The 27,023-nt window shown below is 31.2% G+C and overlaps 2 protein-coding genes across 2 annotated transcripts in view; one reads left to right on the top strand and one right to left on the bottom strand.

The window, feature by feature from the left end:
- Window positions 1–3,604: 3,604 nt before the first annotated feature.
- Window positions 3,605–26,667, bottom strand: LOC143076958 (dihydrolipoyl dehydrogenase, mitochondrial-like). The gene is made up of 14 exons (XM_076252857.1): window positions 26,533–26,667; window positions 22,342–22,405; window positions 21,015–21,094; window positions 20,189–20,327; window positions 19,116–19,216; window positions 17,788–17,931; window positions 17,152–17,253; window positions 12,804–13,025; window positions 11,098–11,234; window positions 10,081–10,142; window positions 9,406–9,533; window positions 6,193–6,330; window positions 5,038–5,127; window positions 3,605–4,230 (listed from the first exon to the last, which is right to left on the bottom strand). Exons 1-14 carry the CDS (start codon window positions 26,572–26,574, stop codon window positions 4,165–4,167), a joined length of 1,515 nt encoding a protein of 504 aa, XP_076108972.1. The 5' UTR covers window positions 26,575–26,667; the 3' UTR covers window positions 3,605–4,164.
- LOC143076947 (uncharacterized) overlaps window positions 26,631–27,023 on the top strand; it is a 63,385-nt gene continuing 62,992 nt past the window's right edge. Inside the window, exon 1 of the mRNA XM_076252846.1 lies at window positions 26,631–26,737. Within this exon, the coding sequence (XP_076108961.1) occupies window positions 26,702–26,737 (36 nt within the window). The 5' untranslated portion in view covers window positions 26,631–26,701. The remainder of the gene's footprint in view (window positions 26,738–27,023) is intronic.

The raw sequence follows: 27,023 nt of genomic DNA, 5'->3' as shown, positions 1-27,023 counted from the left end.
GTAATTTCGTGGAATTCAATTTAGTCTTTATTTCCATCTCTTGAATGAAATGGATTGCAATTAGACGCAGGTTTACCCTGTCCATATATTAGTATTTGCCCTGGGTGCAATACTGCTAAAGGAGTAATACTCATATAGTTCAGTAAGAATTGTTTGGTTTAGAATAAAAATTAAAATCACAAAAATACTGAAATTTCTAATTCTAAAATGGAAAGTCGCTAATCAAATGGCAAAATCAAAAGCTCAAATACATCAAATAAATGGATAACAACTGTCATATTATTTTGAACAGGCATTTTCTCATGTAGAAAATGGTGAATTAAACCTGGTTTTATAGCTAGCTCAACCTCTGACTTGTATGACAGTAGCATCAAAAAGTGTATACATGTAAGAAAGAAAAATGCCATTTTAAGGTGAACACAAAAAAGAATTTTGGAAAGTTGTATATGAGGCTAATATCTATTAAATTACTAGGATATGAATTAATGTAATAAAGGTACAATGTTGTTATTGCTGTTTTTCATCTTCACTGTTGAATTTACAACTCAATACATATAACTTTAAAATGTAACAGTATCTGCTGTACAAACTTTCCTGTTGTTTTTGTCTCGCACTGACAAAGTAGAAAAAGCTAGACTTTGGCATGCTGTTATTGTTGGAGGCGTCAACAATAATTTAAAAGTTTTTGACACATCTCATTTCCAAGGAGATTATTTGCCCTGCACCCTCTTAGTCATAGACTCATGGTCTATTGACTTTGAAAACTTTGTTTTAGTTTACATGTATTGGTTTGTGATTAGGTCAGATTAAGGGGAACTATTAGTGGTAGGTCAATGATATTTGGTATGCAGATGTATTAGCATTGGCATCTCATAACTCATTGCTTCAGTCATGACTTTGAATGTTTTGCATTCTAAATACATATTAACGTTTGTCATTAGACTGCTTTGGATGACTTATTGTAAGTCAATGATATAGGCCAGTTCCGGAAAATGGTTGTTAGTTGAATCTGTCATGTGACTTCCAGCACCACATGACTAAAATGTAGGCATTGTCACTTCCAACACATGTTGAGCAAACAGGGGAAAATCTTATACTACACAAAATATTTGGAAAATTTAAATCTAAGAAGTTTGTCACCCTTCCTTAAGTGTTACAGGAATTAAGATTACATACTTACGGAACATAAATTTCAGATTAAAAAGTGTCATTGTTAATTTAAAGGGACCTACCTCCACTTCACTTTTCCATGGAGATTATTTGGTCCTGCACCTGACAGGATTCATTGACTTTGAATGATTTCCATAGTTTACATGTTTCAAAGTTGCCATTTTAATTTCAACATTTTCATAATACCATAAAAATTACAAAACCAGAGATATATCTCTGTGTAAACAGTTTATTTATTAAATGCACAAGAAAGTGAAAGTAACTCTGCGGTCTAGAAGATTAAAATGTAAAATGTATAAGGAAAACTGATGATGGATGACTGATTGCAAGTGATGGCATAACTCACTTGGCCAAGTGAGCTATTGAAACTTCATTTGATGACTCTTCAATTGTATATTAGATATAAAAATTGTGAGAGAAAAGAACAGTTAATGTCACATGTCAAATGTCATCATCAGTGTATCTAAAGCAATGGCTTGATGGCATATATAATATTCTATGAATATAAAAAAGGAAATGTGGTATGATTGCCAATGAGACAACAAGTTTTTGTTGAGCCTGCGACTTTTGTCACAAACAGCTTGATATAGGGATAGTGATCTGGCGGCAGCTGCGTTAGCTAACTTCTTAAAAAGTTTTATATTTAAGAAGGTGGTGTTATATCTAATTTCTTGGTCTTCAAAGAATCAGACGAGCTGTTAAAAGTACTCTAGCTGCGAAAGATTTATCACTAGTTGAAGGACTATATGCTTCCTATTTTGTAAGGAGCATTCTTCAAGAGATGATAAAATTAAATGCAGGAGAATCTATTCCAATCAAGTGTTTCACAGATAACAAATCCATTAACTCAACAAAACTTATTTCTGAGAAACGGTTGTGTTTAGATTTAGCTAGCATCGAAGAAAGTGTTAGTCTTGGTGAGATCATAGTCACATGGATAAAAATAGAAGCAAGATATCTGATTTTTTAACTAAAGCAGGAGCTGATTTCCATCCCTTGATCAATGTTCTCTGTACTGGAAAAGGACCATGAAATTGAAACAGAACATTTAAAATTGACAATGTTAAGATTTAGACATTTGTTTTGTTTTCTTAAATATTTTAAATTCTCGCATGTAATATACCATTAACATTTAAAGTTTTGCCAACAGACTATTAACTTTTATTTCAAAAGAAAGACATGGGAATGTGTTATATCTGTATATTTATGTTATGTTTACTCTTATCTCCACAGGAGCTGGAGTTCTAATATATTATCACCCAATCAAGTTTTCAGGTGGAAGACCTGGATCCTTCATATTTTGTATATAGATGCCCTGTTATGAAGTTTCTGTCTGTCATATGTCCATTGTTCTTAACCTCATTTTTATGGTATTCTTATTTTCTCTCTTATGAGAAAAAGGATAACTATACTTGGAATGTGCATACCTTGCAAGGTCCTGATAACCATCAGACAGTTTTCACTCGACCTTGACCTCATTTCATGGATCATTGAACAAGTGGTCAAGTCCACTATTAGATACTATAAGCAATAGGTCTACTTTATTTGGTGTATGAATGATTGTAAGGTGTACAGATCCAACTGGCAGGTGTCATCTGACCTTGACTTCATTTTTATGGTCAGTGGTTAATTTTTGTGTTTTGGTCTGTTTTTTCTAATACTGTAATAGGTCAATTATAATTAGTGTATGACTATATACAAGACAGTCTGGCATGTATTATTTGACCTTGACCTAGTTTTTATGGTTTATTACGTAATATTAAGTTTTTGCTTTGTTTTGTCTGTCTGGCAAGTATCATCTGACCATGACCTCATTATCATAGTTCAATGGTCAATAATAAGTTTTCCTAGTTAAGCAGTTAAGTTTGTTTTTGGACATTGTATGCAATAGGTCAACTTTATTTAAAACATTGATGATTGTAAGGTGTACATGTCTGTCTGGCAGGGTTCAATTTATCTTGACCTCATTTTCATGGTTCATTGATCAATGTTAAGTTTTACCTGTTAAATTTGTTTCTAAAATGTGCAATATTAAGAGTATCTTTGGTGTATGGAATGATTGCATATTGTAAGTTTCATAGCGTTTGGTTGATGCAAACTTAATTTTGAGAAAGGAAACAAAAAAAATCATCTATGTTTCCATTTGTGAAGGGGCGTAACTCTAGAATGGTTAAAATGATGCCCCCAAAATTCAAACTTGACTTGTTTGTGGTAATAATCATTGCGTATAAGTTTCATTGCATTTGGAGGAGGCAAACTGAAGTTAGAGAAGAGAAACCATCTTTTGGACGTACAGGCATATGTACAGACCGACAAGGGTAAAACTTGATGCCATACAGCAGCAAATTATGCAAAGAGTCTTCTTGGGATTTCTTTCAAACTAAATGGGGTTAGCTGAAATATCTCAATTAACAATAAACAAACAAATTGTACATAGCTTTTTATAGTTTTATTCTCTATACAAAATTATACAATAACTTAACAGCACTTCAATGGGACAGATCTTTTTTAAATATAGCATATGATTATTTAAAACATTTTAAAACTTAAGTTCATCCTAGTAATGACCCAAAACAATCTTTTATGCTTTACTATAAACCTTCAGTTGTCATTTATATAACTTTATAATTTAACCCTCTATTTTTGAACAGAGATAGCAATAGGAACATATAGCATATAAGTATATTCATAATGTGCCAAGCTTTATGCAAGAGAAGACAGAATCAGCTATCAAAAAATTAATTAAAATCATCAACATTTCAAAAAGATATTTTGTTTGGCACATAATTAGTATTATGAAGGTACAATATTACATTGTATCAACCCAGTGATGAATGAAACAAATAGCCCACACAATTGGAAAACATGGTTGAACTTGGATAAAATCCAGTAGATGTAATAATATAAGTTCTTATGACGATAAGTTGAACCTGATTTAAGCTGTGTGTTCATACTATTTCATGAAACAATTTGAAAATATTGTCTATTGAGATTTTAGAAGTTGATTGGTTTTCCACAGTATGCCATCAAATTTGCTTCTCTAAGGGCTTCTGATACAGTCTGAAAATGAAGAAACAATGCATGTAATTGTTATACAAATTTATTATGGTTGGTCTACAATTGAAATAAAATATGTATGTACATATTATTCTTTGATAAGAATAATAGTTAAGTCATTTCTGTATGGTTTCAAAGTCTGTGATTCCACAGAGTTCATATTTTTTTATACTTACTAAATTAGACAGTGTTAAAGTTTTTAAAGTTGTTTTTTACAACAACAAAAGTAATGCACCAATTTGTATTTTTTTTTTAAATTATCAAATTGAGTCAAAATCTTAATCCAATAATTATCAATTCATAAAAAGTTTGAAAATATTTTTTTTACTTCAAATAATGTTCATTTTCTTAGTCAAACCTTTTCTCTAATGTGGCTAATCTCAGACTTTTAAAAAATTTCCATTGATGCCACTAAAAGGTAAAAAATCTCTATTGATGCCACTAAAAGGTAAAAAATCTCCATTGATGCCACTAAAAGGTAAAAATCTCCATTGATGCCACTAAAAGGTAAAAAAATCTCCATTGATGCCACTAAAAGGTAAAAAATCTCCATTGATACCACTAAAAGGTAAAAAATCTCCATTGATGCCACTAAAAGGTAAAAAATCTCCATTGATGCCACTAAAAGGTAAAAAATCTCCATTGATGCCACTAAAAGGTAAAAAATCTCCATTGATGCCACTAAAAGGTAAAAAATATCTCCATTGATGCCACTAAAAGGTAAATACCTCTGCTAACTGTGGATGCATTTCAAAATCATGCTTAGAATAAACTATTTACAGGTATACCTTTTATTTATATATGACTTACCGGATGTGCATGACAGACTCTGGCAATATCTTCACATGATGCTCCATATTCCATGGCTAATACAGCTTCATTAATTAGTTCTCCAGCAACCTTAAAACGCAAAATATTTAACAAAATTAAGATTAATTGTTGAAGGTACTTTAAGGCTTCCCAATAGTTTACTTTTACAAAATGTGACTTGGATGGAGAGTTGTCTCTTTGACACTCATACCACATATTCTTATATCCATATACTCTAAGCTAGGAGCCTGTAGTCCAGTGGTTGTCATTATGGTTGATGGTTGTCCATGTCATAATTGTTTTTTTATTTTATGCTATTAGAATAAATGAGGCCATAAGTTTCTCTCTTTATGGCTTAACATTTTGTTATCCAAGGCTTTAAAGGGCTGTTTCATATTTTTCCATTTCGGGGCATTTTATAGCAGACTATATGGCATGGGTTTTTCCCATTCTTGAAGAATGAACAGTTGTCTATAATGCTGACATCATCTTCATAGATGGTTGTCTTAGTGACAATCATACCACATCTCCTTATTTGAATATATTTATCATTGGTTTGACCTGTAGTTGTTTAAATCCTCACTCCATGGTTTTTATGTGCAAAGAGGTCTCATAAGCAATCATATTGCAGTCCCTTATTTCTATATTGAAAACAAGAGGTCAACTGATTTTACTTTGTGTATGTGGTCAAATCTTGTGTGAGATTATCAAGTATGATTCTTTATCATGTTTATTATTTATGTACGGTGTATACTATTGTCTAATTGGTTATAGGTATTTAGGGGGAGGGTTGGGATCCCGCTAACATGTTTAACCCCGCCACATTATTTATGTATGTGCCTGTCCCAAGTCAGGAGCCTGTAATATCGGGGCCTTTTATAGCTGACTATGCGGTATGGGCTTGGCTCATTGTTATAGGCTGTACGGTGACCTATAGTTGTTAATTTCTGTGTCATTTTGGTTTCTTGTGGATAATTGTCTCATTGGCAATCATACCACATCTTCTTTTTTATATTTAGGTATTTAATGCAATTCTCATCATCAATGTATTTTTCATAGCGGAAGGAAAACAGATAATTTAATCTTATTAAAGATTTGATTCGAAAACACCTGCCACTTGCATGATATGATGGTGTGTAAGAAGATAAAACTTACTGATCCTATAAAATGACATCCAAGTAACCGGTCTGTTGTTTTATCTGCTAAAACTTTTACAAAACCATCTGTATCATCATTTGTTTTAGCTCTGCTGTTTGCTGCCAATGGGAATTTACCAACTTTATATTCAACTCCCTGTAAAACAAGACATATTTTAAATTAAAGTTTGTCAGGATTTTCACACTATTTTTCTATTTCTGTAGTTATTTTTTGTAAGCAAATGAAAATTACAACGAACATAACTTTCCATCAAAATAAACTTGCCAATTCTATTATATTTAAATATACACAGATTGTATTGCATTTGTTGTTTTAAAATACCACACTTTAAACTGTGTTACTGATAGCTTTGATAGTTTAATAAACACTGAAAAGAGTCTCTTAAATCAAGAAATTAGTACAAAAATTGAAATAATAGAATTCATAATATATATTGTCATGTTTATTATGTGTTGAGGTAAACTTTAATAATTACTTTAACATTATTAATAAAAATTTGTATTTTTACTGGGCTTGTTTAAAGAATTTGTGAGAACCCCAAAAATCAACACAGGACAATTTTTTTTTTTCCAAAGTCACAAAATTGGTTCCATTAAAATAATAAAATTCAAAGAAAATCAAGACTTATAATTTAGTACACCAGACATTTCTTTTCTAAGAATGATCGAAGGTGCTTGATACTAAACATCTAGTAGTCCAAATCATTCAAAGTTGACAACACTGAGAACCAAAAATTAAAAAAAATTATGTTTAAAGATACAAAATACAGCATTTTTACCGATTTTTGACAGAGGTAAAAATTACCTTAGTGTTTTGATGTATTTTTACACTTTTCAAAATTAAATACAAACTAGAGGCTCTCAAGAGCCTGTGTCGCTCAACTGTATTTACTGATGCTTTGGAAATCATGAAAAATAAGGGTTAAAATCATAATTAACAGTAGATATTATAATGTTATCTACGATAATAACAAAAAAACTGCAAAATTTCTGTAAAATTACTAACACAGGGGTAGCAACCCAACAACAGGTTGTCGGATTCGTCTGAAAATTTCAGGGCAGATAAATCTAAATCTGATGAACATTTTTGCCACATATCAGATTTGCTTTAAATGCTTTACTTCCAGAGATATAAACCAAAAACTGCATTTACCCCTATGTTCTATTTTTAACCATTTTGGCCATGATGATTGGAAGGTGGGGTCATCAGAATTTTTTTTAAAACTAAATACCCTAATTTTGATTATGGCCAAGTATGATTAAATTTGTCTCAGTAGTTTCAGAGAAGAAAATTTTTGTAAAAGATTACAAACAAGAATGTGTCCATAGTACACGGATACCCCACTCGCATTATCATTTTCTATGTTCAGTAGACCATAAAATTGGGGTCAAAACTCTAATTTGGCAATTAAATTAGAAAGATCATATCATAGGGAACATGTGTACTAAGTTTGAAGTTGATTGGACTTCAACTTTATCAAAAACTACCTTGACCAAAAACTTTAACCTGAAACTTGCACTATTATTTTCTATGTTCAGTGGACCGTGAAATTGGGGTCAAAAGTCTAATTTGGCAATTAAATTAGAAAGATCGTATCATAGGGAACATGTGTACTAAGTTTGAAGTTGATTGGACTTCAACTTCATCAAAAACTACCTTGACCAAAAACTTTAACCTGAACAAACGGACGGAAGGACGGTCGGACGGAAGGACGGACGGAAAGACGCACAGACCAGAAAACATAATGCCCCTCTACTATCATAGGTGGGGCATAAAAATTTTATAAAAGTTGTTAATAATTGACTATAAAGGGCAATAACTCCTAAAGGAGTCGACAGACAATTTTGCGACTTGCTTGTAGATCTGACTCTGCTGAACATTATTGCTGTTTACAGTTTATCTCTATCTATAATAATATTCAGGATAATAACAAAGCAGGTGCTCCGCAGGGCGCAGCTTTCAACATTCAAGCTTGATACAGCTCTGAATTTGGATTGCGATCAAATTTTTGACATACTATGGGTTTCTGACACAAAACAAATGTCAAGATCTTACAAATCTATTGCGCAATATTGTGCAATTAAAGATTTCTTCTTTTAACTTTTCAAAAATTTGGAAAAAAAATTGAAAACAACAACCACCCCCTTTTTTTTTGGTAATTAGTGCAAAGCCTGACATTTCTTTATACATAATATACAAGTAGTGTAAGGGAGGTAAATCTGAACATTAAATGTTTTAGAATTACCTCCCTTACATTGCTTTTAAATTGTCTTAATTGTCCATTGACCAGAAATACCTAGTTTTTCCCCTTTTTTGCCCCTAACTCCGAAACACTTTGAGCCATAATCCCCCAAAGTCGATACTAACCATCCCTTCATGGTTTTGAAACTTGTGATTTAATTTCAGAGAGATTCATACACTTAAACATAAATTAATGTTTAAAATTTACAAAAATGATTATTTTGGGCCCCCTTTTTGGCCCCTAATTCATAAACTATTGGGACCATAACCCCCCAAATCAATCCCAACCTCCCTTTAGTGGTATTGAACCTTCTTGTAAAAATTTATAGAGATCCATACACTTAAACACAAGTTATTGTCTGTAAACTAGGAAATTGCTTCTTTTATGCCCTTTTTTCCTACATATTCCGGAAAATTAACCCCAAACTGAATCCCAGCATTCCCTGTGTTATATGGTCACTTGTGGTACAATGTCAGAGAGATCCATACAGTTACAAACAAGTTATTGTCTTGCAACTAGAAAAATGCTTGTTTTTGGCCCTTCATTCCTAGACTGTTTGCCCAATAACCCCTTAAAATTAATTCCAACCTTCTACTTATGGTATTAAACATTATGGTACAATTTCAGAACAATTAAAATACTAATACACAACTTTTTGTCCTGAAACTAGATAAATGTTGTTTTTGGCCCCTTGGGCCCCTCATTCCTTAACCTTTGGGACCATAACCCCCAGCTTCCTTTTGTGGTTATAAACATTGTGTTAAAATTTTATTGATTTCTTTTCACTTTTTCAAAAGTTATTATCCGAAAACAATCTGTCTTTGGACGACGCTGACGACGAAGTGATACCAGTATACAACCTAATTTTTAAAAATTTTTGCGGTCGTATAAAAACTGCAAAATTTCCATTAAATTACCAATTAAGGGGCAGCAATATGAACAATACAGCATATTCAAACTAACATTACCTCCTCTTTCAGTTGCTCCTCATTTTTACCAACCCATGCAACCTCTGGATGAGTATATATTACTGATGGGACATTATTATAGTCTAAGTGTACAGCTCCACCACAAATGCCCTCAACACATAAAATACCTGAAAAATAATTTGAGGATTGATAGTAGATGAACACCAACACTGACGGCAAACCATAAACCAAAGCAGTCAGACAAAAAATCTGTGTAAAAACCCTAATTTGTATTTTTTTTTAAGTTAAAATCATAAGGAACATATAAACTAAGTTTCAAGTTGATTTGACCACAACTTCATGGAACAGAACTGTAAACCAAAACTTATATGTAACGGATAACGGAAGCAATCCACTGACGACAACATCATGTCTATTTCTTTTAAAAACAGAAAATAAAAAACTAAATGACCAAAAAATTAGAAAAAAAAATGTTTTTGATTTTTTTTTTTTACATTATTATCTCCCTTGTCAAACACATTAAATGACTGTAAAAAATATTCATTTTAGTTTAGAATCTTCTTTTTTTTTGCTCTCATATAAATTATATCAATTGCAATTAGATTTAATTTGCAATGAAACTTGACATTTTTATTTGTCAATATATTAAAAATACGCAAATTTATAACAATGTTTTGCAAGACTTACTTTTATTTGTCATGTTTTAATACTGACCTTCATCTTCAGCTTTATGAGCTAACATAGGACCATGGATACAGTCTCCAATAGCAAAAATACTGAAATGGACAATTATAATATTAATAGTAATTCACATGTAAGATCTCTAACTTTGCTTTTGTTTGAAAAGACCCGTCTTTAGTTTACTATGTTGTGTTTTGTATATTATTGGATGTCTATATAAGTCTTTTTTATTTTAAAAGAGGGTTTCCATGGAAAAATCAGGCAGTGGATGGCACATGACATATTTTGTTTCCAAATTTTTTTTATCTATTTCCTATCACAAATTCATTCTTTCTTAAAGTTAAATTTACTTTTTTTTTATTAACTGCAACAAATAAAGAGAAAACAAAATACATAGACAGCACTGAAAATTCATTGAAAAGGGGAGATAACTCTTCATTTTGTACAAAATTTTGTTGCATTGTTAGTGAACTTTAAAATCATTTTCTGAGCCATCCACTGTTGATTCACAAATATCTTTGACATATATATCCTTTGTATGATATAAACATTGCATTGGAAACAAAAATTCAGTGGGAAAAAAATTATGTTGTGCCACCCACATCATAGGATTTGCCTGATATTTACTTGGACAGCCTCTTAAGCCTTTTTTTATTTTGCCGTGGTATTGTAAGTTTATTTTCCACTTGTTAGTTTAAATCTCCATTTGGTATCTTTGGCCTCTTTTATATTAGGTGGAAGAAAACTAGATGTGAAAAGGAAATGCTGACAAGTATTCCCGTATTCAAAAATAAACTATTACACAAAATGTATAGGCATTGAAAGTTTTTCAGAAAATATTTTGGACATTCATTTTAGACATCATTATATTTTAAAAGATGATTCTTTTTTGTTGTTTGGATAGCACTGTTCTAAGTGTACCAATTAATATAGCTTAATTTTAACTGTTTCTATATATACATTATTCTTAAAATAATCACTAAACTGTTCATTGGTTTGGAATCTGTCATTTTCTACGATTAGTATGTAACAAAAAAAGTATGGACATACCTAGGAACAGAAGTCTGAAACCTCTCATTTACTTCTACCCTTCCTCTATTGTCAGCCTTCAATCCAACACTTTCTAAACCAATGTTATTTGTGTAGGGTCGTCTTCCTATACACACCAGTAACGTATCACAGTCGATCTGAAATTAACATGTTTCAGAAAGTGGAATTCATTCTCAAACGGAAGGTACATTTTAAATATCTCAATAAAAATTTGAAGCTTTTGCAATTATTTTGAGATAAGCTTGAAAATCTATACATAAATGTATGTATGCTTCATTAATTTATTGTGTTTTTTTTATGTTAGCTAAAGAATGTCTTGATATTGTCAGGGATCTCCATGGATGAAAATTGAACCATGGAGGAACTTTCACCATTACAAACCGTGTCTACGCTGTACAGTGTAGCCCGATCGGAAGTATTTTATCCCTCCATACAAGGAATGGTGAACATGCTAATTCATTGCTTATTTAAATTATATTTATTTGAATTTTCATTATAGAATTAGAAGTATCAATATTTTCATTTATTGCCATTTTTAACCATTCAAATGCCAAGTCTTCATGGTCCCCCCTTAGTCGAGAATGACCAAAAGCTGTCATGAAGGTCCCCATGTAGATTTCTTGTATTTTTGGTAATTGTTATGGGGGTTAAAAATCATCTGATGTGGAGCTTATTTTCATGGACACTGTCAAATTCAGAGCCCATTACCGGTATGGCTGATTTGCAGCAACAACAAAACGATTCGTACGGGTTATGTAAAAGGTTAAAGACATTTGTAAAGCAAACGTTGACAAATGAAAAGGTTTTTAATGACTTTATCTGGCAAATTGATGCTGTGCAACATGCATCTCTCGAGTCTGAATAGAAACCGGAAACGCGGATGTATCAATTTTATTGTAATATACGAAAGGAATTCGGAATTTAGATACGATATTTCTTTACAGGAAATATTTAAGTTTTTACTTTTAAACTTTTAAAGTAATTCTAAATTATCGTTACAGCAGTACTCGAGTTATTTGCGATGAAATAATATTTACTGTTTTGCGTCTTATTTTGTACTTCTTAAAAAAGGGGGATGCTGATTGCGTAAGTCAAAATAAAGCACGTGTTCGACTTGTTAAACTGTTTTCTTTGTAACTGGATTATTAATTTATTTATTTAATCTAAATTATCATAATCATTTGCTGAAACTTAGTTGATTACTTCGACAAATAGATCGTCTATCCTCAGATAGTATTCTCCTGTCTGGTTTGTTGATCTACCTGTACAAGCTCAGGTACAAGTAATTAGCGATCTTAATCCGGATATCCCTCAGGCGTTAGAACTGTATTGGATTATAACATAAAAAGCCTAAGGGTTATGCAATTACATGCATTTGATTATAAATTGATAAAAAAAATGGTGTCGGGCTACAAAAAAACGATGAAGTTTTGAACGATGGCGGAAGACAATTTAACGATGGCACGAGTAATTTGACGATGGCGCAAGACATTTGAACGATGGCGGGGTGCCATCGTAAAACAGGCCATCGAGATCCCTGATTGTATTATGCTGTTTACGAAACCATTAAATAGAAATAAAACATATTCTCCTTCTTCTCTTATATCCTCTTAATCTATACTAACTTCCATCATTGCAATATTTTTTACAAATTGAACTTTATGAAATATTTCCATTGAGATTATTTCAATATAACTACACCTTACCTCTTCCTTCTTCTGGTTTTTAACACCTTCTACAGAAACTTTGATATTGTTTCCATCTATTGAGGCACCTATAACTTTGGTATCAAGTTTAAATTTTAGTCCTTGTTTTTGTAAAATTCTCTGGAAATTTTTCGATACGTCCATATCAATGCCCATACCACCTACATGACCTAAGAATTCCACACATGTGACCTGTGCTCCTAATCTTTGCCAGACAGAGCCCTGTAGAAGTTATAAATTCTATCAATTATTATTCATCATGTAAATCAGCACCACCAGACAGTTCAAATAATTTTCTTTGAACTAACATGCCAGTAAAGAAAACTTATGCAATATGTACTGTTTACCAATCTAATTTTCTTAAACATTACCATCATTTTCTTTTAAAATACATTGTATCTGAAAACATGGAACAGTTAAAAGAAAGAAAATAAATACCTGTACAGGGTTTCCCCTGGGTCAATTATTTTTTTCGCCACCTCTTTCGCCAAAACAATATATTTTTCGCCAAGTAACATAAATATATTTGTCTTTTAAAATTTACCTTTTTTTCTACACCCCCCTGATTTTGCCCCATTGTGTCTATGTTTCTTCTCTCAAACTTAGTTTAGAGTCTACATTTTAATGAATAAACACTAAACATTTACTTTATAACAACAGATTTTTTTTAACTTAAAAGGGAAAAATATTCATTGTATTTTAAACAACTTTTCTAAATGAGGGGGCCACTATACTTTTATTAATAAAGAAGATATAAGTTCTGAAATATAACAAAATTGATGGACATGCTTTGATCATATAATACCAGTATAGTTCGTAGGGAATTCAAAGTTTCTTTTAAAGAAAAATACTAATGTGCCCTTTTGTACTAAGAAGTGGTTTTTACAACAAAACAAAACTTTTATCACATGAAATTAATCCCTCATGTCATTTGTAGTCATTACATTGAAGGGTTACTCTCATTTTCGAGGGGTTGTTCTCCACCTTTTTGATAGATTTCTTCATAACAACAGTTTTCTTTTCTTGACCATCGTAAATGAAAAAGTTGAGACGTAAAACTATTTTTGAAACACGTGTGTCACTCAAACGACTTTAAAGTAGTCTCCCTAATCAATTACCTATATTGAAGTCAAAGGGTAATTAAAGTTTTAAATCTTAAATTTTTCTTGCTTTTGAACATTTTTCGTCACAACAATAGCTTTCTTTTCTAAACAATCTTTAAAAGGAGAGGAGACGTCAAAAGTTTGCTTCAAACACGTCGTCGCAAAGTGGTAAATAAATTCTGTATGTGACATTTAGCTGAAGTCATTTAACCATATCATTTTGTCAAAGAATTCAATCAACACCTTTATTAATTAGTTCTTTGTTGTTGATAGCGACAAAATGCAATCAGCTGTTTATTGATTTTCTGTCCAAATCTTAATGAGGTCAAGGTGAATTCCGAGTATTGTCTGATCCGGTTAAGTCCGAGAATCTCGAAAAAAGTAAGTAAACAAGATGGAGGAAAATAAATCGTTATATATATTTCTTTCGCCAAATTCTTTCGCAAATGACGAATTTTTATCGCCACAATTATTATTTTTTCGCAAATTGCGAAAATAGCGACCGCCAGCGGAAACCCTGCCTGTATATCTGAACCCAACATGATCCCAAGTTTGAACTTAACAAGGCCAAAATAAAAAGATTGTATGTTTGCCCAAACGCGACCGACCCAAAATAAACCCGCCGACTCAAATTCTTTTTTTGACGTTTTTTAGAAGAATTTTTTTTTTTTGCGGATTTTTTTCGTGTCCGCTCCGTCATCGTATAAAACTTAAAGTTTGTCGTCTTTGCGTTTGAAAGTAACTATGAATAAGATTAAAAGAAAGCGCATAAGAGATGCAGTTAATCGATATTCGATGTTCTCTGTTTTTATCTTCTGACTTAACGAACGTAAAGAAGTGAAACATGTGAAGTGGCACAGTTTTTTTTACTCTGTAGTTGTCTGTACTACCAAACCCTTACCTATATGCTCAATGTTAATTTCATCGTGTAAACGAATATCTGATAAGAATATTCAGGTAGATTTGTTCAAAACCATGTGCAATCGAAAAAAAATTTCAATGTTATTCTGACAGGAAATGGATATGGAAGTTGCGAATTTACAATCTTGCAAAAAGATTTTGTTTTTACTGAATAAAAAGGAATTATTTCTTGATAAATTGTTGTCTTTAATTATAATCTTCCTTTATCATGTGAATTAGATGCCTTTTTATTCAAATAGTTCAAATTTACAAGTCTCAGTTGACAAGATCAGTACGTTGCTGTTTGGGAGAATTTAACTATAATTGCTCACAGAATCAGAATATAATCTTAACTGAATGTAACTCCTTCTGAATAATTTATTGCAATATAAATATAAATCCCCTTTGACAAGAGAAATCTGGCTTTTGTCAGAAATATTTTTTTCACATGTGCAAAAGTAAACACATGTTATGGTGGGATTTTTATACAAATTTGTGAGGAAGCCTCTGGAACCTGATGACCTAAAAATAAAATAGTCTTCAGAAAACGTTAACTTTATGCAATTACCGGTATACTTTATCAATAATGATTATTTTCAAAAATTTAAACTTGATTAGTTAAAGAAATAAAATTATAACAAATATGTTTTTAGTTTGGAGATTCTACAGAACATGCTTTGATCTATTTATAGCCAAATTAGTTTACCTGTGTGATAATGTAAAATATAAATTTTCAAAACCAAAAAAAAGACAGAAACTATGGATGGTAGATAATAATTCATTTAAAATATTTTAGGACATTTAATCTATTTTAATAGATATAGGGTTTAAAAACTGCAAACAAATTAAATCAATACATAGTCAGCTGATATTTTTTTACACAAACATCGTGTTGATGTAACTGTTGAAAATCACTTCATAAATCCACCAGCCCTTTCACACATGTAGCAATTGTCAGGGTTATAAACATCTCAGGATACAAATCATGAAGTAGACTAATTTATGTATAGAGGTTTTAAATTCATGGCTTTTGGTTGACTCTACAAAGGTTTGACGAAAAAAACAGATGTACTGTTTTAAGATCTTTTATAGCGAACCCTATGATAGTTTTCCATAGATTCACCTGCAAGTTACCTGTCGATTTAAACTTTTGTAAGTTCTATTGTCCCATCTAACAAATACAACAGGTATTGTTCTCTGTATAGTTTATTCACCAGGACCTTTAAATTTCTTCTAAGAGAAATATATCACTCATTGATTAATTTACCTGACCAAAAAATTATCTGGTTTTTTTATTGAAATACTTCTATAAACTCACATAAACTGTATGCAATATTGTATTTATTCAATATATCATTAATATATTTTCAATCTGTTCAATATAAAATCTGATTTAATAATAAAAAGTTTATTTTAGACACATTTTTTAGTATTTTCCAATGAATTTGCATGTTTTTGTTGTTGTTAATTAATAGACTATGTTTATGAAGACCTTAATTTAAAAATAATAATATTCAAATTTTTATTTATCAAACACACAAAAATATTGAATATTTCATCAGAAATCAACTTTTAATTTTTAAATCAGTGTTAATATTGAACACATTAAAAACAAGTTTTTGGTATTGAATAAATACAACACCACATGAACACCACATGCAGTTTTGTGAGTCCTTTCTTAATATTGGTATAAGTATTTTTCCATCATTGACAGTTCAATTTTTTGTTCAGGTAAATTAATCAATGAGTGATATATTTCTCCTAGAAGAAATTTAAAGGTCTGAGTGAATAAACTATACAGAGAACAATACCTGTTGTATGGGACAATAGAACTGCCAAAAGTTTAAATCGACAGGTAACTTGCAGGTGAATCTATGGAAAACTATCATAGGGTTCGCTATAATATTTTCATGCAAATTCTGAAGGAAAAAAAAAAAAGAATTTGCCTACCTACCTACCCACACCAAGTCATCATGGGTCGGGTTTGGGCAAACTGAAATATTTTTAATTGTGGCCCAAATAGTAATCATATTTTCTACATGTATATCCTTTAATTTCAAAATACATCATTTACAATTTTTTGGGGAAAGAGTAAATATAACAAAAAAAAAAAATGCAAGATGTTCCTATAAACATACAGTAAATGGTTTAATAAGATTACTGACAGAAATAAACAAATACATTAAAACACAGAATCTGTATAGTTATACTATTGATATTGAAGGGCCAATCCTAGAAAAAAACTGATAAAACAGCAATAATTTAGCATTGTTTTGACTTGGTTACATGTGAAATAAGCATCTTATTGATTTGGTAAGGTTGTTTGGTTTTTAATTGTATCTTACCAGTTCCACTCCAATGACACCAGCTCCTATAACTATCATTTTTTCTGGTACCTTTTTCAAGGACAGAGCACCTGTTGATGACACAACTTTTTCTTCATCTATCTATGAAATATTCAAAATATTAAAGACAAATGCTATAACAAGATACAACTGTCTTTCATTTACATATTTTCATATCAAAAATGAAACAATTAAAGCACTTTTGGTACAATGTCTGTCTACAGTTAAAAGTAATTTTCTTTTAATTAAAATGTATGATGTATATAAAAAAACTTTGGCCATACCTGAGTAAATATCAGCAATTAACAATACTTTTCTGATAGATGTATTATGTAACAAGAATGTGTCCACAGTACACACAGTATCATGTTCAGTGGACCGTGAAAATGGGGCAAATTAACAGTGTGAGATCCAGTCTAAGCATAGTTGAACAAATGGTCCAGTAGAAATCGCAACACTGAGATTCTGTATAGGAGCCAAAATTTTAATCCAGATAAAACAAAGTATCATAAAATTAATTATGTTGTGTTTCAATGAAGGAGACTTAGCTAACATTTCTAGTTTTTGACCTTTATAATATTTTACAATAATAATCTATTTACTTATAATGAGTTCAACTTATAATAAATGACATACCTCTATTCCAGGGAATGGTGTAACTTCAGACCCAGTTGCAATCATTATATTTTTGGTGCTTATCTTTTCTTCTGTACCATCACTTTTGACAACTGTTACTTCATTTGGACCACTTATTTTACCATAACCTGGCACATGTGTTACCTGAATAAAAGAATGATGATAAATATCATGAACATATAACATGCTATTATTTGAACTTGGAATTATTTTCAATTATGGAATTTGCATTATTTCTTGTGTTAGAAATTTTTAATGAATTCTATGTTTATTCTGTATTATAATGTTCTGTGCCGCGCACAACACTTTCTATTACAAAGAAGATAGTACAATTTCAATAGAATGTATTGTGCCGCACACAACACTATCTATACAAAATACACTGTGTGGAAAGTGTTATGCTCCCCTCAAAAAATAATAATACAAAATAAACATGGAATTTATAAAAAAAAATCCAACACAAGAAATTATGTAAATTCCATAATCAAAAATAATTCCAAGTTCAAATAATAGCCTTTTGTATGCATTTAAACCAAAAAATTGACTTTGAAAATGTGTAAATATTTTTAAATGGTAGTATACATCTATCTATAATGTTTGAATGTTCTGAAGAAACCATGTTAATGTTGAAGATTTAAGTTTTTTATCCTACATTGATCTTTTGATGTGGTCCCTTAAAGAAAAGAAATATCACTCTGCCAATAAATTTGAATTTAATAATAATCTTGAGGTTGTTGTGATCATAGAAAAGTCTTAGCTCTTTGAATTTTGACATGAATTATCAAAGGGACACAACTCAAGAATAATATAACATAAGAGAGAAAGATCTTCATTGCCATCAATCATCACTGTCGATTGCATAAATCTAGAACAAAATGTAGACAGCTCATCACAATACTAACTGTAAATTAATGAATAAAATGCTGTCTTAGCTATATAGGTATAGAGTGTCATTAAAAAAAACACTGTGATTAATAACCAAAGTTCACTGAGGTAGTACTTTGACATTTTTTTAATGGAGATATAAACATCAAATTTATGTTTTTGGTAAATACATTTCACCCTAGCACCACTAAAATCCTACTGAAAAAAGGGACACAGCATATCAATTCATGACACAAATACTGATGAATATGCAAAAAACATTGGTACCACAGTCAAAATTTAACTCATCTAAGAGTTGTAGACAACTTAGTTAGGATTAATGAGAGTCTACTATAACTATTTATGAATTTTCTAAGATTTAAAAAAAACATATATGTAAATCTACATTTTCATTATTTTGAAATGTTATAATATACCTGTACTTATTTTACAATAGACATTACCTTATTTTGTTTAAAGAGATGTGCTATTCCTCCTGTCAGGGCTTTTACTGCTTTTGTTTTTTGTCCCATCATTTGATCAAGATTCAACTTGACACTTTCAACTATAATTAAAAATAATTCTGCACATTTGAAAAATAACAATCGTACAAGTTTGAAAAGAAATCCGAAACTAATCAGACTCAATGCATATAAATAATCTATTTAATTTTTTGATTGACTTATTTTCATATGTGAAAATTCTTATTATTAGAATATCAGAATGAATTATCATTTGATCCTTTAATTTAGTGTTTATATAATGAAAGAGGATAAAAATTGTAAAAAGTGTCATGGAAAAGTAGGAGACAAACATTCGTGTTGAATTTAGAAAAAAAATATTCTTCTGGATATATATCAGTGTTCTCCCCAGGGCCTTTCAGCATCATGATAATGTGATGCTATAATCTTAAATGTGATGATATCTGAATTGATTTTCTTATAGATTGTGATGCTATAACTTTTAGAAACAAGATGGTATTTTAAATTCCCCTTTTTACTAGGATGCTATATGAAATATCTTGGGAAAACACTGTATAATATGGTTACTTTTACAAAATTTATACTTAAAAGTTAAAATCTAAAAAATATACTATAAATTGTTTCATAAAATAATTTTTGACATGCTTTAGCAACTTTCATGAAATATTTTTCATTTATTTTACTTTGTTTCATATCAAACTATCTTTATATGCTATTAAGAAACCAAAATTTAGTCCTGCTTAGCAGTTATATTAAGTTTATCTCTCAATACTCCATTATTTAAAAAAAAAACCAACATGTTTGTCTTTTAAATGCAGAAGGTTTGGTACAGAAAAGACCAAATTATTGTTGGACTTCATTGTTATTATTTCAATATTCTCATCGTTGAAGGCTGTACAGTTGCCTATAATTGCTTAAATTCACTTCATTTGAACTATGGCGGATAGTTGTCTCATTGGCAATCATACCACATCTCCTTATTTTTATACTTAAATGACTTATGTAAATATAAAAATAAAATCTTCTGAATCACTAATTATATGTTCACAACTTACATTCAATGCCTCTAGTTTTGAGGTCTTTACCAGCAGCCATATAATATAAATGTGAGTTGTTGAGTAATGCTTTTGATGGTATACACCCAACGTTCAGACAAGTTCCTCCTAATGTCTCATTTTTCTCCACACATACTGTCTAAGATAAAAAAAAACATAGAATTATATTGAAAAAATTCATAATTCATTTTTGTAATAAAGCATTAAAACATACATAAAAGAACGTTTTTTTAGGAATTTGGTAATATTACAACTCTTTGATTATTAGTCAATAATTTAATTTTGGATGTAACGCGTCTTCTGATTGGCTGACATAATTTTGTTATGAGCCCATAGACATAATTTAGTCATACGGCCGTGACGTCAAAAACGTTTTTTCATGGTTTTCTATGGTTTAAAATAGAATTTAGAATTAAATTATAAGAAATGACTGTAATATTTTTTCTGTCTATTTGAAATAACATAAAAAATGTGGTACACACTGTTAAATAACCCGCTACGCCCGTTATTCAGTGTGCACCAAATTTTTTATGTTATTTCTTCATAGACTGAAAAAATATTACAGTCATTTCTTAATTGTCAAATCTATAAATGTATTTTGGGGTTTACCCCATATTGCCTTTTAAATTCATGTAAAGTATGTATTAAATATGTTTCTTCAAATTTAAAATGCGGTACAATATAGACAACAAGTCTTAAAGTTTAGTAATTTATCCTTGAATTGCAAGAACCATCTTCTTACTTTTTTTATTTGAAAAATGAGCCAGCACTTTTTTTTGACAATGTGTTTTTAAATAAACAAATTTGATTTGTAAATCTTGCTTACTTTAAGTCCCAGCTGTGCAGCTTTAATGGCAGCAACATAGCCTCCAGGTCCAGACCCAATCACAACTAAGTCATTATCAGCTGAAATATATGAAAATAAATATATCTTTAGGGAACATATACAATGTATAAGGCACAACTGTTTTTATATTCATTTATGCAGATTGTTCTGAAATTACAAAAGTTAATCTTGCATTTTTATCCATTCCCTTAAAAACACATTTATAAATGGATGCAATAAGTCCTGAATTTACAGTATTCAATTTGATTGCATAGCAATATGATATTTCCCACAGAAAGTAACCAGAAGTTGGCGTGCAATAAATTCTAATATTGAACTAGTGCAATAAATCTTCAAAAATTCATGATGTCTTCACGACAAAATCTTAGTTTAAACCAATTTTTACTTTCAAATATGATATTGCTATACAATAAAAGGGTTATTGCATGAATAATGGGGAATATTGTCCCTCGTAGAACATATATTGCACTGGCAAGCTCATGCAATATAAAATTCTACTCGGGGCAATATTCCCCAATATTCCCCAATATTCATGCAATAACCCTGTAATATATTACATTCCATCAACCAAAAAAACCAAAGAGCTGCATGATTTTCTTTTATGAACAATGCAGTGCATGTCAAAATAAAAGCTGCAATTTTAACAAATGGGAGACAGCTCATGTTTGGTGAAAAGGGAAACTATTAACTAAACAGAAATTTTACACTAAATATAACCAGCTGTTTAGTGTTATATATATATATCTTTAAAATACTGGTTAATGAAATCATAACAGAGTGCACTGGCTGGTCATCATCGATAGATCTGTTTTTATTTGCCTGGCTTTAAAATAATTAAGCATGATATTTCTGTTCTTATTTTCTATTTAATCAATTACATATATACTTTGATGGCACAAGTCGACAACTCTCAGTTTTGGCTACATGTGCTGTTCTTATCTATCAAGTCATGAATAGTGAAAAGTCAGTAGGCATGTTAAAACTGCATACTAAAAATTAACTGACAAGTGCAATTATTAACTGAATGTGCACTGCAACTTGCAAAGTCTATAAACATAATTTTTTTCCAATGAACGTAAATCTGGGGCTCCTTTCACAAAAACATCTTATGACAAATCTTAGTCTGACATAATTCATATAGTACATGTGTATGTGTCCCATGACTCACTATTTTTGTCACAAGATTTTTAGTGAAATGAGTTACTGTGATTGAAGCCCTTACCATTTTATTGATTTTATATTTCTTTAACAAAACCAAGATGTCTACAGATCTTACTATTGCATATCTACATGTACTGTACATTACCTTCACTGGCATAAGATCTGTTCTGTGATACAATCAGACATCTTACAACTTTACTTGATGATCCCTAAAATTCATTTTTTAATAGTTATATTTTAGTGCCACATGAAATTAGTTATACATGTACATATACTGGGAAAAAAAGTAATTTTACATTATACAATCAAATGTTGGTAAACATATAATATCATCTTTGAGATGAAAAATAGCAATAAAAGCAATGTTCCTTTGCTTTTAATGTGTATAGGCTTTTAGCAGTGCATGAACTGATTTTGTGTCATGGATGGATAACCTATATTTTTTTTCTATTATAATAAAATTGAGAATGGAAATAGGGAATGTGTCAAAGAGACACCAACCAGACCATAAGAAAAACAACAGCAGAAGGTCACCATCAGGTCTTCAATGTAGCGAGTAATTCACGCACCCGGAGGTGTCCTTCAATTGGCCCCTAAACAAATATATACTAGTTCAGGGATATTTTATATTTATTATATAAAAATAGTTTATTATATATACATGTACAAAAATCCTTTAACCCTTTCACCGATTGCTGCCCAGACAGAAGCTACTCTGAGACGATGGCTTCCCTGGCTACTATTGCTCAAGTGGGAGATCTTCATAATAAATGTCAATAAAAACTTGTTTGTAGATATTTGTGTATTTATTTCATTCACTAACACCGTGTTAACAGTTTTATTCATGTTTTGATAATTTTTTCCTCATAAAATATTCAAATTTTCAAATTTTCGGCATTATCTCGGTGAAATTCTCAAAATTCTGCTCTTTGACCCCAAATCGTAATTTTTTAACCCAAAACAGCAAACTTTTGAAAAATTTTATGAGGCTGTACAAATTCCTCACACTGAACGATGTCCATTCCAAGTGTTTTGTACATAAAACGACATTTTATGTCAAAAAAGTATACTAGTTTGGCTTCAATTCTTCCATTTTCTTTCAAAAAAATTGTTCCCTCATTTCAAATTCTCGTAAATTCCGTAAATTTCGTCTGATTTTGACACGGTTTTCAACAAACGGAAGCGCCATGTTTTGACTTTCATCCGGGTATTCATCAAAGAAAGATAACTCGTGTTTGCACTGTTTTGAGCGGGAAACATAAAAGATGTATTCCGATCCCCGTAAAACGGGACTCATCGTCAGTTGTCTGAAGCGTGAATCCCGGTAAACCGGGACTCATCGGCGAAAGGGTTAAGGCTATTGGTGATTTTTGTTCTATTTATTGAATATTGACCATGACTTTCAGTGTAACTGTAATAATTATAATGACATATAATTATGTATGTCTTTCCGTACTGCCCCAAAAAAAATAAGTAGATATTGTGTGATTAAAAGTAATTATAGAGATCAATATCTTATGGTAGCATTTGAAAATAGAATATTTTGATACAGCGAAAGTACTTTTAATTTGTTGGTATCAATTTTCGTGGTCAGAGCAACATTCACATGTTCGTGGGGTTTTAAACTCATGGATTTTAGTATATTCTCAAAACAAAACTAGAGGCTCTAAAGAGCCTGTGTCGCTCACCTTGGTCTATGTGAATATTAAAGGAAGCAGATGAATTCATGACAAAATTGTGTTTTGGTGATGGTGATGTGTTTGTACATCTTACTTTACAGAACATTCTTGCTGCTTAAAATTATCTCTATCTATAACGAACTTGGCCCATTAGTTTCAGTGGAAAATGTTAGTAAAAATTTACAAATCTTATGAAAATTGTTAAAAATTGACTCTAAAGAACAATAACTCCTAAGGGGGTCAATTGACCATTTCGGTCATGTTGACTTATTTGTAAATCTTACTTTGCTGAACATTATTGCTGTTTACAGTTTATCTCTATCAATAATAATATTCAAGATAATGACCAAAAACAGCAAAATTTCCTTAAAACTAACAATTCAGGGTCAGCAACCCAACAACGGGTTGTCCGATTCATCTAAAAATTTCAGAGCAGATAAATGTTGACCTGATAAACAATTTTACCCCATGTCAGATTTGCTCTAAATGCTTTGGGTTTTGAGTTATAAGCCAAAAACTGCATTTTACCCCATGTTCTATTTTTAGCCATGACGGCCATCTTGGTTGGATGGCCGGGTCACCGGACACATTTTTCAAACTACTAACCCAAAAGATGATTGTGGCCAAGTTTGGATTAATTTGGCCAAGCAGTTTCAGAGGAGAAGATTTTTGTAAAAGATTACTAACATTTACGAAAAATGGTTAAAAATTGACTATAAAGGGCAATAACTCCTAAAGGGGTCAACTGACCATTTCAGTCATGTTGACTTATTTGTAAATCTTACTTTGGTGAACATTATTGCTGTTTATAGTTTATCTCTATCTATAATAATATTCAAGATAATAACCAAAAAGAGCAAAATTTCCTTAAAATTACTAATTCAGGGCCAGCAACCCAACAACGGGTTGTCCGATTCATCTGAAAATTTTAGGGCAGATAGATCTTGAACTGATAAACAATTTTACCCCCGTGTCAGATTTGCTCTAAATGCTTTGGGTTTTGAGTTATAAGCCAAAAACTGCATTTTACCCCATGTTCTATTTTTAGCCATGGCGGCCACCTTGGATGGTTGGCCGGGTCACCGGACACATTTTTTTAACTAGATACCCCAATGATGATTGTGGCCAAGTTTGGTGTAATTTGGCCCAGTAGTTTCAGAGGAGAAGATTTTTGTAAAAGTTAACGAAGACGGACGACGACGGACGCCAAGTGATGAGAAAATTAGTTCCCCTTGAATAAAAATACTTTCACAGTACTTGATTTATTAATGTGATAATATCCTTTTTATGAAGCAAAAAAAGAAAGGTGAATATTGATGCCCTTAAATCATGAAAATGGATGGCCATAGATCTAGGACCATTAACGATAGAATGATAGATAGGTTTCATTTGTTACAATTTGAGCAAGAGTTTATACTTCATTTTCATCACCATGTTGAAGGTCTATGTGCACAAAAACCTTCATAAATCAGCAAAATTCAACTTGTTAAATTGACAAATACATTTTACAAAAAGTTTTTTTCTGAACAATTCTAATTTACTTTAACCTTAAACTTCCTTAATTGATCACTGCAATCTATAATGGATCCATATCAGACTTGGTTGTATTTGGTTTGTCAAGTAAGAAAATCAGCCATTTCCAAAATGACTGACAAGGGAAATAACTCAAATCTTGAATTACATCAAAACTTTTCTATTGTGAATTTGTCCTTTCACTTCTTTGACTTAAGGCCCCTTCACAGTTATTTCAGCCATATAAAGGCCTACAAATGTATTATAATAAACCCCTGATCATGATTGTGCTGTTGATATTCTGAGATTCTGTAATGATTACCATGTTATTACAGTGGGTCTCATTGTGGTCTAAGCATGACACAGGATTACTGATTTATTGTAAGCGTGACATGTGAAAATCAAATTATTGTGCCATGAAAACAGGAAATGAAGTCTAGTGGGACACAGGAAATAACAAAAAAAAATGAAAATTACGTACCTATATCTAGTCATAGTATAAGCTGGATACCGGAAACTGACAAAACAGTAAGCAGGATCCGGGATCAGAACCCTCCAATGAGACCCCCATTACAGAGCTTTAGAATTGACAAGTAACAAGTGAACTTTTAATTGAAGATTTAGAGAGAACCATGCACATGGTTATAAGCAGGATATTACAACGTAGACATTATATACACAGTATCTGACATATATGCATTCACCCATGTTTATTGTGTGTTACATTTCACCATTCCCATTGAAAAAAAACCAAAAGGTACAAATTCATATTACACACTAAATCATATGATTTGACAATATATCTGATAATCTGTACTACTGGCAGTATTGCATAAAATATATGGTGTTAATTTCTAGCTGTCAAGGTCATGAATCTATATGATGTATATAGGCAAGATAGTTATCTATGTGTGTTACAAATATTTGCTTTTGAATATGTCTCTTGCTGAATGAAAGTCACCTTGATTCAACCGAAATCGCTATACTGTATAACATTATGACATTTATCATACATGTGTATTGCATAAAAATAAAAATAATAAAAAAACAATGTCCTAGCTAGGATAATGAGTGTTATTGGCCAGTCTGGTGATATCTTCATCGATGACTGGTATTGCAAAGATAATATTACTGTATGTGTTTACCTTTAAGAAAGGCAACGACTTTTGTGAGAAGGTAGAAAGCATATTTTGCTGAATGTGGTCTGCTTCTGAACTTGAGGTACACAGGCTACAGGTGTCGCTACAGTCGACTTCCGGTGACAACTTCCGGAAGGGACGTTCCCCGTGTCATCTGCAACACCTGAGAATAAAAATGTTCAGAAAGTTGCTAAATAGAAAAGACGAAAAGGTTAACAAATTAAAACCAACTTGCTATGTCCACACCAAACTATGTTTCATGTGTTATTAACTGCTATCAAATAACAAGAAAGGAAAAGAAACGTCCAAAATAGGAACTATTTACCATTTCGGCATTTGCCTTCTCTGACAGGGCCCTGTGTTGATTCTTTTTCCAACAATATAAATTTTCCACAGTCCAAGTGATCTAAAGATTTAATTTTATGCTTCACTTTATCAAAATATGGATCTCCTGTAGTGGGTGCTTGCAATACTGGTATACCAGTAATGTGTGCAAT

This window comes from Mytilus galloprovincialis, chromosome 1, assembly GCF_965363235.1.
Source record: "Mytilus galloprovincialis chromosome 1, xbMytGall1.hap1.1, whole genome shotgun sequence".
NCBI classification, from domain to species: domain Eukaryota; kingdom Metazoa; phylum Mollusca; class Bivalvia; order Mytilida; family Mytilidae; genus Mytilus; species Mytilus galloprovincialis.
This window is presented reverse-complemented; position numbering and strand designations above follow the sequence as displayed.

Excerpts from the sequence above, each read along its gene's own strand:
- LOC143076958 (XM_076252857.1), bottom strand. The coding sequence starts at position 26,574 with ATGCTTTCTACCTTCTCACAAAAGTCGTTGCCTTTCTTAAAG. Across the intron at positions 22,406-26,532 it reads AGTCGTTGCCTTTCTTAAAG|GGATCATCAAGTAAAGTTGT; the intron begins GTAAACACATAC and ends AATGAATTTTAG. Across the intron at positions 17,932-19,115 it reads ATCTCTTTAAACAAAATAAG|GTAACACATGTGCCAGGTTA; the intron begins GTAATGTCTATT and ends TCTTTTATTCAG.